Below are 14,799 nucleotides of genomic sequence, written 5' to 3'. Positions count from 1 at the left end.
ACAGAATGAGCCTGTAATACACATTTCAAGCCACTCAGTGTTATTTTCCAGACAGTTTTCTCCATGCTGGATCCCTAATGGAAGTCATGCCTGTAAAACAAAATTACTTGTTTCAATCTCTTCCTCCAGGGCTGACTGAGTACACAAAAGCCATCCATAGGAACAGAAAATTACTCCAGCATATGTGAATCTCCAGGGTCTGGAGTTGGTTGAGAAGGTAGAGTATCACTTTGTGAAATAAAGGAATAACATGGCAGATGTTACTGTATCAAGAATAGTGGGAGTGGGAGAATCCAGCAATATTGCCAAAACCATGGGCTAAGAAATAAGGGAACACTTTATCACGTGCTTCTCCTTGCCTATTTCCAGAGAGTAACAGCCATTTGCAGTCAGGGACTGAGGGGTAAAGGAATTACTCTCTGCATGGGGAAGTTCATAAGATCTTTGCCAAAACCCTTTTAATTAACAGAGACTTACTGCTGGACAAAATTAGCTCACAGGAACTTGAAGGCTGCTACTCAATATTGAATTTTCTCCAACAAGGAACAGAGTACAAACAAGAGACTTCCCTGTCAGCATTCAAAAAAAAATGCCATGAACTAAAATAAATCAACAATTCATGTACTGAAATTACCTTAGTTTCTCCTCACTGTTTGCCTTTCCTATTGCCCATGCCATCTGTTTTAAAGCAAACTGTCTCATATTTCCACAAGATATTCCACTACTGCTGTAAGAATAGAAAGAATCTTCTCAAGAGCTCCTTAAAGTCTGAAATTGTTGTGTGCCTCCTTTTGCTTGGCAGGTTTGAGACTAATTCCAGAAGTAGAACACCTCTCCTGCAGTTTGGCACAGGTCAGATTCCAGAAGATCTTAAGTTTAAGGATTTTAGCAGCATCCAGAAAGAGTTGTGACCTTGTCTCTTGCAGAACAGTCACACTCCCTTTGCCTCTTTCTGGGGGTGTGGGATGCCTGCTAGTGCCAGCTGTTGCCAGCCTCCAAAGCATGCTGATCACACCTCTGTGTCACCTCCTAAAGTCTTCTTTCCACAGTCTAGGAACTTTCTGAAGCTACATCCTCACAAGCTGTCAAAGTTATCTTCCAGAGGATCATGGCAGCCATAACAAATGAAAGGTGCCTTACAAAGTGTGTGCTACACTTAAAAGGAAAATAAATCCACGTTACTTGGACACCTATCTACAAGAACAACAACTAGCTGCAGGCAAAATGTCCCTGTTCTCCATTTCCTCATGTCTGCAGGAGACTCCATTCACTCTTTACTCACTGCTGCTGCTTTATCTTCCTGGCAGCAAACAACTGCCCCTACAGCCTCTCAGGAGAGGGACCTGAAACAAAACTAGACCTGGCATCCTCTTTCAGATGACCTCTGGGACAACTCCAAAGTACCATGAGGCACCTTGTTGTTAAACAAGAGCCATAACACTCTCCAATTACCTGGAGAAAAATGGATTCCCTGTGCTGCAGTGTGTCTCTTGGTGCAAACTCACCTGCACGGTGAGCCATCCCAGTGGACAGCTCTGTTCCTAGAAAATCAACCCTTGCAGCCAGCAGAGGAACACACACAGAGCAGTGTCCAAGCTCCAGGCTGCATCCCAGAGCCCCAGTGCACAACAAAGCACAGCACAGCTTGCAGCAAGACCCTTCCTGGCAAGTTTCCATTCCACAGACCTCCTAAATTAAACACATTTACACTGATGTACTAATCCCCACTTCCATTACTGATGATCATGACTAATCAGAGTAGCAAGTTTAAAACAAGGAGGTCCTTAAAACACACAAATGTACCTCATGATTAAGATTTTGTTGGTATTTTCAATTTCAGAACTACTCACATCTCAGCTCTGCTCCTGTCATAAACATCCCTGAAGGCTCTGCAGCCCAGCCACCTACTCCTTACCTTCCTTATCACAGCCTTACCAGATTTCTTCCCCACCCCAAAGAACATTTCCACAGTGCTTCTGTTTTCCAGCTATGGTTTTCAGAATGCAGCTCTCATTTAAACTTTTGCTTAATATTAAAGCCCTTTTCAAATATGTAATATGAAATTAGTTGGAATCCAGCTGGGGAGGAAACAGGATACAGTGGTTTAGCAAAGTATTATTCCAGACAAGCAAAAGACACTGAATAAAGATTTTAAAGAATAACAACCAGAAATTTTAAATAAACAAAACAAAACAAAAAACAAAACAAAACAAAAAGTATAAGGATGGGATATTTTGTATACAGGACAACTTGGGGCTGGATTACAGGCAAATTCTGGACCTTGATAACATCCTTCCAATCCCAAGCAATTGATTCCTTTCTACTACTGTAACACTTCATGAGATAACCTGCAAAATCAACTTTCCACACATCTATTACTCAAAAGTGAACACTTTGAATAGCAAATGGCCAATATTAGAGATTATTAACATTTCCTGCCAACCCAAACTCCTCAGAAACTGAGAAATGCTGAAGGACAAGCCTACCTAACTAGGAGGGAATATCAGGAAATCTAAACTCATCACTTATTTTAAGCACTTATTCCAAGAACATTCCTGTAAAATACTCCAAAGCACATGATTCCAACACAATCTCCCAGAAAATATTAATGAGAAAAACTCATTAAATAGATGAGAAAGCTAGAAATTGATAGAAAATAGATGAAAGACTACTGTTTACAGTTTAAACTGGTCATCCCAGCTCCTGTGACCTATATCAAAAACCCTTCCTAAAAACCCAGAAGTTAAATTCAAACAGATATTATGTCAGATTGGCTATGTTAGAATATTTATGTTTTAAGCAATATTAATATCTAAGTAACTACATGCAGTGAATCTGATTTTTACTGCAGCTTCCACAACAGATTCATGGCTTGGATTCAGTTAACACACACAAGCTTAAAACTTCCATTACTTCAAAGCATAAAGTTGGGAAGGACATGCAGCCTCTTGGTCTTGTCACAGCACTGGTATCAGCCCCAAGAGGACAGGACTTCCTCAGAGGAAGGCACTGCTGGACAGCACTGCCCTAAGACATCAATCTCCATTGCACAGCAACCAAAGCTTTGATGCTGCCCACGTGAAAAAAGGCAGGTGGGTCTCTGCTGCTGAGAGTTAGGGATATGATGGAGAGGGATGCTGGGCTGGTATATCCTGCTCTAAGTGATTCCTGATTCAATCCAGGACTGTTCTCCAAGGCTGGGGATGCTCTAGGTCTCAGCCATAGCTTACCTGAGGTTTTGCACCCACACATCCCTTGACTGTCTATGAACTACTGAACTCTGCAGTGTCATTCACCAGGTACCTTGCCAGAGTTAACAGCAAGTAAACTTCTTTGAGAATGATGGGAAGAAGAGTTGGCAGAGACTTGTCACATGGGTTATTTTCCAAGTTGCCCAAAAAGAGGGGAAGTGGAGGAAAGCTCCCTGTATGTTCTTCTAATTCCCTAAATGGAAAGGTATCTATCTTCCTTGTGTCATTTCAACATGTTCATTTGAAGATTTCATACTCGATTATCATGTCAGCAACAATTATGAGCAGAAACTTAGATTAGCTAAAATGGAAACAAAGATCTGGGTGTGGAAATATCCCTTTTTTCATACAGAGTAGGAGACACTTTCACTCCACCTTCCACAAAGTACAGATTGGCTTGCCACTCTCAAAAGCACTGTACCAATCCACCTGTTCCCACAAAACAAGCCCAGAACATCTGCATCTCTGCAGTACTGCAGTAAGGAGTTGGACACACTCAGCCAAGTCCCCCACAGTGAACAAGTTTCCTCTCCATCAGCACTGCAAGCTGCTGTTCTGCACATCAAACAGCCAGCTCCTCCAGGTAAGACAGCTCCTTCCTGGAAATGGAACACAGAGCTGCCTTGTCTCAGGAAAGGGAAGATAAAAGGTCACTAAGTAGCAAAGTTCTCACCTTGAAAGCTTTGCACCTTGACTGACATGGAAGAAGCAAGGTCATGGAACTTCTAATCAGATGCCTGCATAATTACTAAATCGCTCTTAATTATATCAGAGAGCCAAGACCTCACTGGAAAGGCAAAGTAAACAAAGAAGCCAATGAAGCCTCCTCTGTTGTTGGAGAAAATTGTTAATTAAAAGTCATGAGTGCACCAAGGAGTGAGGGAACAGCATCACAGTTACTGCTCAGTTCTCAGGAGTGCCTTGCATACAAAGCAGCAGGCTTATCTCCCCAGGGAAATTACAGGGTACTGTGTTAGACAGCAGAGTGGAGAGGAGAAACAGGGAAAATAGAGATACAGAAAGAGCAACTCCTGCATTATCAAGAGCTTCATTTACCCCACAGAGAGGGACAGCACTGCCAACCAGGCCCACGTCTGAGAAGGGTTTTCCACATGTTTATGGCAGCTCTAGAAAGCCTTCTCCCAGCCTTAGATCATGAAGTGTTCACCTACTTTAGGGAGCACAAATGAAGCAGACCTTATGTTCAAGTTAATCCAACCCACACACAGCTCTTGCCCAAACAAGGACCATTCCAGTGGAAAACCTTAACCTCAATAACCTGAACTCAGCCTTAGAGACTGCTCTTTCTCCAGAGGCTACCCTTCAAAAGATCATTATCAGAAACCACAGAACTTCAATCTACCCTTAAAAAACCTTCCAAAACTCAAAGACAGAATGTCATGATCCTGCTCACACCATAAGAAATATAACTAGACAGTCATGGGACCTGCTGAAACCAAAGCAAGTGCTTTTACTGATTAGACTGTCTGATTACTGATTAGACTACTAAGGTAAATGCTGATCTGTTTCCTTCAAAATGACAGTCCACACTATCTCAGAGCACTGAGATGCCAAAGATGGCACTGGACAGAAAAAAGCACCGCATTATCTACCATCATGTGCAAGCAAACACAAGAATCTCTCTGATCTGCCATACAGACAGCCTTAAAGATCCAATCCTAAAGATGATCATATGCAAGAGGAGCCAAGTCTGGCCCAAATCCTTGAAGAGATGGATTGTGATACTGTGGCTGTCTTACTCAGGGCACTCAGCCCTTCCAAGACACAAAAAGGAAAGGGACACAAAAAGGGAAGTGTGAAACACCAGAAGCCCAAAGAGAACAGTTTGTACATTGCAGAGATCAGAACAAAGAGACATTTTCTACTTCACTGCTTCAAGTACAATGATTCAAAAAGACACATCTTCAAGATACTCCAAATTACAATGCCTCCCCTTCAAAGCACGAGCAAGAAGGAATAAGGGATAAATGCAGAAGCAGTAATACAATTTTTTCGTCATTAATAAAAATGAGTAAAAATTAATAACCAACAATCTCTGGCAAACTGCAGCCATTTCATTATGCTTAACTTTGACAGACTCAAATCCAATAAACTCACATTTAAGTGCATCTGGTCCTTTTCCATCTCTTTTCTGAACTTCCATTGCTTACCAACCCAATGCCCTTTCCCTTCACTGCTGCACCCTGACTCCAGCCCTGTGTTGTGTAATGCTGAATGCTGAGCACCCAACGCCCCAGGAGAGCACTTTACCTGTTGAAAATATCAGCTGACACCTTCTGCAGATACTGCAGTGCATCTGCCACCTGCTGCACAGCCTCCTCCCTGCGCAGGTCTGGCTGGATCAGGGGCACTGAGTATGGCTGCCCTTCCAAAAAGTGCTTCTGGGCTACTGTGGCCATTGTGCCTAAGGGAAAGAACAAATAGGTCATCACACATTAAACACACTGCCATTTTATCACAGCAGTTATTCAGGGACTTCTACTTTCTGCTCCGCTAATTATTTTAGGAAAGCATTTGCAACAGAATTGGTAAGCTGAGGAGAAAGGCACAAGTGGTAAGGCTGACATATTGGATTTTTAATACATTCAAGGCAGCTACAGTGAGCTGAGACTCTCTTGCTTATCTGAATGTTCTTGGAAACCATAATTTTAGTTTAGCATGCTAAAGTAAACAAATCTCTGCTCAGTATTGTGCTGAAAACAAAGACCAGAGTTAGAAGCAAAGTTGGTTCAGAGCAGCAATAAGACTCATCACAAATCACCCTGTCTCCTCCTCCCTTTCCTCATATTCCACGTGGATATATTTCAGGTCACCCAACCCTATTAGCAAAAGGCAGTATTTCATCTTACCCTTCTGCTCCAACAAACACACCATCAGGCCCTTCCAAGAACAGAAGCCATGAAATTACAAGGCATGCATGGGCACACACCCTTGCTCCAAGTAGGTTAATGAGAGTTCTTCCATTCTGACACTCCCAGGAGCCCTTTGCTGCTTCTGGACTGGCTTTTTCCTTAGGAACTATCTTAAAAGAAGCCTCCTTGTTTTAGAATCCTTTCACATCTCTAGCATTACCAGTCACCAAAATGTTTCAGCTGTGTGCCACGCTCCAGAGCTGTAAGAACACTTTTGGAAGCAGCTGGGCCAGTACCACTGCTCTACAGCTCAGCCAGGAGAAGGTCACCCACCATCCATGTTTCCATCCTGAGCTTTGCTCACCTCTCCCTCAGCAATTCCCAAAAAGTTGGGCTCCCATGTCTTTACTCACAAAAATAACAAAAAAGTTCCTGGGACTTGGAAGAACATAAAGAGAAAAAAATCCTTTTCTCTGAGCACATTAGAAATTTCAAACTCATAAATACATTTCTATTAGGACATTCTAAAGAATGAACAAAGCATCTATACATTTTTCTAACCCAAACTCTACTGCTAGGTCTGCACAACTCCCTCCAAACTTGTTTTCTCTGTGTCTCTTCTCATTCAGGCTGTAAAAATCAGGTTTTACAGGTGCTCATTACAGGGTTTCACCAAAGAGAGCTATATATCTGTATAAGAAAATATTCATTAAGGTGAGGAGACGCAAAACAAAGAAGGATGAAAATCCAAGGTGTCAGAAACAGACAGGGACATCTCAGGATGCACCACATTCCCTGTGTGGTACTTGCAAGTCTGCAGGAGCCAGTTCAGAGAGCAGTGCTGTGTGCAACCTGCATTCCTGGCTCCACAGCAGGGCAGGCTGAGAATGACACAGAAACACAGCCCATACTGGAGAAAAAAATCAGGAGCCTGAAGAGAGACAGTCACAACACAAAAAAACAGTTTAATATGTGAAAATTAGAGGGGTCTTCACACATTCCTTCAATTCCCTATCTTGCTTCACAAAACAAAGAGATAACAGATTAGACCTACCTGCAGCCATTTCTGTATATTTAACAAACACCACCCTCTCCAAATTTTTCCTTTAAGAAGACACCACAGTAGGGTAGGAAAAGCTTTCTGTAAATGTGATGTGACTGTTATTTAAGGACATTCTTTTGGGATGTGGGGTTTGCTGAGTTGTTTTGGGTTTTTTTGTGGGGCTGTTTAATAATGAATCATATGAGATTTAAGAGTATGTAGAAGCCTTTCCATGGTTAACAAATTTGCAAGATCAAGCCCAGCCATTACAAAGCTGGCTCTGCTGCCAGTCTAGGAAGCCTAGACCTACTCTGTTTCATTTCATGCATCACTGGCAGCAAGACTCTGTATCTGCACTCTTTAGCAGCAATGTTTGCACACTGATTAGTCTTCTTGACTGGGGCTGCTCTGCAGACAGGAAATTATTATTTAGAGCTGTAAAGCATACAAGTTAATCTGAGATGAGTACAGCTAATTGTGAGACAGCAGTTTTTGATCTGCTGACCACAATCAAGCTTCAATATTTTTCCTTTCAAAGCTACTATTTGAGTGTCACCATGGAATACAGGGGCCAGATAACACAGCAAGGACGTGGTTATGAGTTACTCTGGCCCCAGCAGCAAAAGAAGTTTATAATCCTCCCTGCCACTGGTCAAAACTCTGCTGTTGCATCAGTGCTCCTGATGTTTGGGATGCCTATTTTTAACTCAAATCAGCTCAATGACCCAATTTACCACCACAGCCAGATAAACAGCTGTAATTGCCCAGTCATGAAACACAGGGAGAAGCAGGGGCAAGAAGGAAACTTCTGAAACTTGTTTCCTTATCAAAACCTTTCCTGTGTAAAGGTAATCCTAAGAAAGCCAAGACTTTCACCTCTTGAGGCCAGATAAGATTATACAGCCCCAATATGATGTCTCAGACTCTCACCAATCCTAATTCTCCTGGTGTCCTTCCTAAAACCAAGCTCAGTTCAGCTGCTGACTTGGGAGCAGTGCTCCTCTAGCTATTCCCAAAACATTTCTTTCCCTACAGACTCTCCTTCAGGTCCCAGTGTTCCCTTGCAAGGAGAGGAGCCCCCAGTACTGGGCAAAGCAGGAAAATCCCTGCGTGCTCCTGCTCACACTGCCAGTTTGTCTGTTGGCAAACATCACCTTCACAGGTTCCCCATGAAGACTCTCAAAGGAGCTTCAGATTCTCACCTTTCCTAAAACAAATAGTGGAGAAATATGGCAGACTCTGGAAATTACAGAGATAAATACAAGAGACAACTCTTTCTGTGCAAGAGAACAAGCTGGAGAGCTATAGCAAGGAAGAGGGAAAACAGCAACATAAATGACTGGACTTGGGCACAATCCCATGCTACAGCTGCTATTTGTTACCTCCTAGGACCAAATGAATTGAGAAATAAGCCAGTTTTACAAACAATTTGAGTAAGGGCCTCCAACGTGGTTAGAATAAAAGGAGAATTGCTTCACTTAACAGAAACAGAAACTGCAGGAATAAGGAATATTTTAAAAAGGAAATTCAAAATATTACCAGCAGAAGTCAGGAAGGAAAGCAAAGACTGAACATCACTCAGTAAGACTGGCTCTTCCTTTATCTCAAACTCCAGTGCACTGAAAGGAAGCAGCACATTTTCTAGCCATGCTCCACTATCAGAATCAGTACATAAAAATAAAAAAGTGAGTGCTGGGTGTTAAAAATGTCAACTCTTCTACCTTATCCCAAGGGTGCCAAGCCTTCATGTAACATGGACAGCAAAGGCACAAATAAACTGTTTATATCTCACACACAGAAGGGTCTTCCAGCAAAGCAACAAACTGGTTCCAGTATCACTCCAGAATCCTACAGAGGGTGTGTTCCTGCAGGAAGCACAGCAATGCTGGAATTATGACAGCTGACATGAGCTACAGTGAGAAATGGACACAGAAAGTATGAGTCACATACTCAGCATCCAAGAGATTTAATCATTAGTGGTGTGACCACCAATGGGTCACACAAAGCAGAAGAAAAACACAGAGCTTTTCTTTTTTTTTTCTTCTCTCTCTTTTTTTTTTTTTTTTTTTTGTGATCAAAGATGCTCTGGAAATGAGCTGTAGCATCTGGGGGCTCCATCCAGCTTTTATTGAATTATTTTTTCTATGTCAACTTTCATGATCAAGACAAATATGCTCTGGTGTTATATAATAACCTCATTTACCTTATTAAAGTAAAAAAGGTTGTTTTCTCACTGCAGCACCTGCTTCCAAGTGCTATGTTCTGATTTGGAAGTTCTGACTAAGGCTCCTGACTGCTTAGATTTGCACTTCTGCCTTCAGCTGCCTGTGCCTCACCTCAGGCAGGCTGCTCCAAAGCTCCTCAGGGCTGGTGGCTGCTCCTCCTCTGCACTCAAAGCTGCTCTCCCCTCTCAGTTCAACACTCACACTGGCAAAAGCTGAGGGAAACAGCAGGAGTGGGAAACACAATCAGCCTGCACCAGACTGTCTGGCCTCTCCAGAACACCTAAACCAGGCTGAGCACTCCGGGGTTTCCAGGCAGCTGGAACCAACAACTGGGCTTGCTCCTCACTCCCCACAGCCAAGTCTAATGCCTGGAGGGACACGTGCAGCTCTGCCCCTGGAAAAGAAAGTATATCATTCACTGCTCTGGATAGGTAGAGAAACACTCCACCTGCTTTCCTCACCTCTCTCCATAAGAGTAATTACATTCTCATGTTAAGGCAAGCCCTAAAGAACTTGTCACAGAGCAAACAGAGTTTTTAAAAGAAGCAACACTTCCCTAAGTTCTTTAGAAAATACTGCTCTATGGAGGATTGACTACTGGGATAATTATCTAAAAATAAATCAACCCCACAACCTTAAAATATTTTAGTTTTTCAAAGGAACATAAATAAAGGCAGTATTAAAAAAATAGCATGGCTGCCCTTAACACAGAGAATGTAATGCTGTATACAAGCACTTACCAGCTGAGTACTTTGCTGTGAAAATAAAGGGAGAATAAGGCAAGCCATCAACAATATCTGCTTCCTTAACATGCTTCAAGAAGCTAAAAAGAGCAGGCTCAGGGGAGAAGAGGGATTAAATACTTTGAAAAAAATCAGTGTGTATACTTCAAAGCTACAATGGCTGCTTTAGCAATTACTGTGCTGCTGCTTCTGTCACTGCACTGGAAAGGCAGCAAGAACCAGAGGCTTTAATTCCCACAGGCAGTAACATCCCCAAAAGGAAGTGACAGGCTATCTCTAACCCTATGTCTCTCTTTTGTAGGATCCTCATAAAAGATCCTTGTTAGGACAGAGGGATCAGCAATATGCAATAAAACACCTCTGCATATCCCTCACTATTCCACTACCACCAGTATGGCTCCAAAGTGGGGACAGAACAAACCACAAATGAACTGCAGTTAAAGATCAAACACACTCAATAGAGGGAGCAGACAGGCTCTGGGCAAGGCTTACCAGAAAGTGCAAAGTCACATCCATAACTTGGTTAACCAAGGGATTCATCCCAAATTCCTCCCTGAGAGTAATTTCTTACATGTAGTACTTTCTACATAATATACATAATCCTTTCTACCATGTTTAACTGGACAAACATTTCCCCATGGTCATATCCAGTAGCATATTCAAGTCATACCTGGATTGTTCTGGAGGCTTGCCTAGAGGCTATCCCAACAAAATATCAGAATTAAATCCTCTAAGGAAAAAATAAGAATAATATAAAAAGTTAATTATGACACCTTGCCCTCTACATATAAAGTAACTCCTGTGAGTTTACCAAACAGAGAACATTTAAAAAAGAGACTTGAAAAGCAAAATATGCCATTGCATATGAAATGCTGCTCAGGGCAGGAGAAGGCAGTGTGTGCACACAGATGTAAACACTGAAACAAAAGCTAGAAATTGCTCCAAGGCAGCACAGGAGCCCACATACAAATCCATTATTATGCAGCATACAATCATTCTGCCCTGTGCTGACATTCATGGGAGGAGATGGAATTCAGTCCCCCAGCAGAGCACACAAGAGGTAACTGCCCTGGATAGGAGAGCAGGATGCATTTCCAGCAGTGACATGAGAGGCTCACTACAGTCCCTGTGCTAATCCAACTTCACCCTTTTTTTTGGGGGAAGCAAGGTGGGGGCAGGAGAGAAACACTTTTGTAAGCTAAGAGGATGAAAGGTCTATTTATATTTTTTTAATTAACCATCTTCTACAATGTTATTAAGCAGCAATCAAAGATGCAGATGCTACTGATTTGATTGGCAAGAAGCACAGTGTGCTGTATATTAAGGAACTCTGCCCCTATAAATAGGTCTAATCACATCTGAAGGCTGCAAGGCAGTGATGAAAGAAAGCATTAATGAGCCCCTAATTAGGGCCTGTAGCAGGCTGTACTCCACCAGGGTGCTCATGTTACTCTCTCATAGTAGCACCCTCAAACTCCTTTGTAGATGTCACTGCTTTGGCGTTAAGACCTCTAGTAGCTATTTTACACAAGAAAGGGGTTTCTCCATCTTTGGAGTGCTTGGCATTGGCTGTGATTTTGTCTCCCAGTGCTATTTCTGGAATTCTGTCCATTCCAGCTGTCCCACCCTGCCCACTAGCAAGGAGTGAATTAAACAGAGGAGCTGGAGTTCCCCAGACACAAACTGGCAATGGGTGCAGGAAAGTGAAAACTTGACAAGGCATCATTCTCCCTCTCTCTCAGCAGCAGGAGCACACCACAGCCCAATCTACACCACAAAGTTGCTTTAGTCACAGCTGTAAAAGCCATTTCTGCTCCTCCTCTCCAGCTCTGGAGGATACTTGCTCAACCTCAACCTTTGAGCCTATCCTTACAGCACAGCATTACCTCAGAACAACGCCAGCAACAAAAACTCAGCGTAGAAAATGGATCCTACAGGGCATCTCCTGTCCCACAGCTGCTCATTGATATGGGATGACCTGAACAGCCAAAGCCTTTTCAAAAGGAGCCAAACTCACATCTCACCATGGCCCTGCAGAACCAGTAGAGGGTCACAGACATCTTTTATGAAAAATCCTTTCCTGAGGATTTTTCCTCCTGAGAAGCTCAGAGACCTCAGGAACAAAATGTAAACATTGATTATCTGCTGCTGTGGAATGCAGCAGGTGCATCTGTGATTGGTCTCATGTGGTTGTTTCTAATTAATGGCCAGTCACAGTCAGCTGGCTCAGACTCCCTGTCTGAGCCACAAGCCTTTGTTATCATTCTTTCCCATTCTATTCTTAGCTAGCCTTCTGATGAAATCCTTTCTTCCATTCTTTTAGTATAGTTTTAATGTAATATATATAATAATAAATCAAGCCTTCTGAAACATAGGGTCAGATCTTCTTACCTCATCCAAGAACTCCTGTGAACACCAACACAGCAGAGCACTGAGACACCTGACAGTCAGCAGGACCACCTGGAGAAAAGCACTGGCCTGTCAAAACTCTGCTTCTGGAAACAGGAGCCCAGCATTTAAGGCACCTCCTTCTCAAGAAGCCAGAGCCTGTTCAAAACACCTTTGGCTCTGACACTTTGCTTTGAAAGAAAGAGCTGAGGCAGCTACTATAGGTGAAATCTCCTTACCCAAAATCCTACTCAGAGCCACTCAGATTTGTTGGTTTGTCACTACTGGCATATTCCACTTAGGCTAAAGAGAAAGAACCAAAATTTGAGATCTCAGAGCCCAGCTTTACAGCAGCATGTGGCAACTCCTTGGCAAAATACCTGACATCTAAAGATGGATTAGATACAACAAATTACATTGACCCTCCAGAGAGAGAATGCTATTACATTATTTTTCTTTTTTAAGAGAATCTGTAAAGTAGAGACTTAAAAGAATTTAGAGGTGCACTTCAATCCTGCCAGCTCCATAAGCTAAGACCCCCTCTAAGCCACTGCTGTATTCAGGACAATCTTTCCCCACAACACAGAGAGGCAGCCTCCCTCCCTGCATCACCTTGCCGAGAAAGCCCTGTCCTCTAGCACAGCCTGAAATTCATTTCCTCCAGCTGGATACATAAAGCTCATTTTGGCAGACAGATGTTGATAAGTTAATCAGATAATCCCCTCTGCAACTGCCACCTTTGGCCCCCATCAGTCATGGAGACAAAATGCTGGAATGAACAATTGATCTGATTCCAGGGCAGCACATACAGCTGACCACAAACACTCTGCTAATTGCCTATCACTATTTATTACAAAGGCAGCCTAAACAAACAGCTTAGCTACACCTACTCTGCAAACATCACAACTAAAGTTGAGAATCCCATCCCAAATGTGCACACAGCTCCTTCTTTGATTTCCCAAATGGGGGCACTTTGGTTTTGTGTGCCTGAAGTACACAGAAGGCACTGGCTATGCAAGGTCCTCTGGAGAGGCATTTCTCTGCAATAACTTCTCTTAAACAATGGAATTCCAAAACCAGGCTAGCCAGAATGCTGCTGTAGAGCTTCCTGCAGAGTGTCAGGAGCTTCTCATCCTCACCATCAGACCACAGCAATACTCACCTCCAGAAACACACTGTGCCCAAAATGAAAAAAGAAGAAACAAAAAAAAAAAAAAAAAAAAAAAAATCCTAGTTTTGCCCTCTAGTTTTCTGATGCAAAATGGGCTCCATCCTCCTGCAGAGAGACGTCAGCTGCAGATCCAACCACTGCCACAAACCATAGCTGGCAGTGTCCTGGCTCTCACCTCCACATTCAGCACCCTCTGCTCCAAAGTTCTGGAGTTTTTCAGCCTCCAGGCTCCACCTGCAGCATTCCAACAAAGCCTCAGACATTCAGTTAAGGAAACAACTAAATCAAACCAGGGACTAGATCAGTTCCTGCCTGTTTTATGCATTCAAAAGCAAAGGCAATGCTTGCATTTCTAAGAGATGACAGGAGGACTCACTAAAGAGGGAAAGTCTTCAAGTGCATTCACATTTGCTAGAAGGAATATCCCTACAGAGCGGCCTGAGTGACAGGAGCTGATGAAAAGCTGGGTCAAAAACATGACACCTGGATGAAGGATTTTCTGGGAAAGGTTATTCTGTGAGGGAGTCTAAGCAGAGCTGATTAGCTACAGAAATTGCTTTTCTGACTGATAAAAATAATTCCCCTCAATCTCTTACACCACAGCCATGGGAAACATAACAATTTCAGGCATAATCCTCTTCTTCCTCTGTACATTACCTTTAATCTAAAAAAATGTTATGAAAAAGAAATCTGCCTTGCTTTCAGGATTACCTCAATACCATTTTTCCCCAGCCCTCAATTTCTACCCTTCCCTTTCACTCCCCAAACTGAGCCTGATGTGACCACAGCCACCTGGTATTCCCAGAAGCCAGATTGCAGAGGAGCTCCCAGGAATTATCTGCTTTCAGTTTTCTGGCCCAAGAACCCCTGAGCTGAGAGAGCAGCACTTTGCATCTGAAGGAATGAGGATTTAAAATTCAGTTTCAATATCTGGAGTGATAGAAGAAGGACAGATGCTAAGAATAGCAGCCTGTGCTGCTCCAGGCATTCCTCAGGCACCCTCCTGCCTCGGGCTCTGGAGCTGTGGCTGTTTCCCCCCATCCAAAGCATCCCAGGAATACAGAAAGATATCAGGCAGCCTCTACATCCCAGCTTTACTACTCAGA

General features: G+C 42.9%; 1 protein-coding gene across 3 annotated transcripts in view; it reads right to left on the bottom strand.

The window, feature by feature from the left end:
- The window catches only part of WASHC1 (WASH complex subunit 1), a 37,825-nt gene that overhangs the window by 21,084 nt on the left and 1,942 nt on the right, over positions 1-14,799 (bottom strand). The window contains exons 1-2 of one of the 3 annotated variants that reach the window (XM_058804450.1): positions 9,503-9,583; positions 5,523-5,676 (exon numbers count right to left, since the gene is read on the bottom strand). In XM_058804450.1, coding sequence (XP_058660433.1) covers positions 5,523-5,671 — 149 coding nt within the window. In that variant the 5' untranslated portion in view covers positions 5,672-5,676; positions 9,503-9,583. Of the gene's footprint in view, positions 1-5,522; positions 5,702-9,502; positions 9,584-14,799 lie in introns of those variants that run through there. The other 2 variants (XM_058804448.1, XM_058804447.1) reach the window with 2 other exon arrangements.

Source organism: Ammospiza caudacuta, chromosome 5 (assembly GCF_027887145.1).
Source record: "Ammospiza caudacuta isolate bAmmCau1 chromosome 5, bAmmCau1.pri, whole genome shotgun sequence".
NCBI classification, from domain to species: Eukaryota; Metazoa; Chordata; class Aves; order Passeriformes; family Passerellidae; genus Ammospiza; species Ammospiza caudacuta.
The sequence above is the reverse complement of the archived record's forward strand: the minus strand, read 5'-3'. Positions and strand labels throughout refer to the sequence as shown.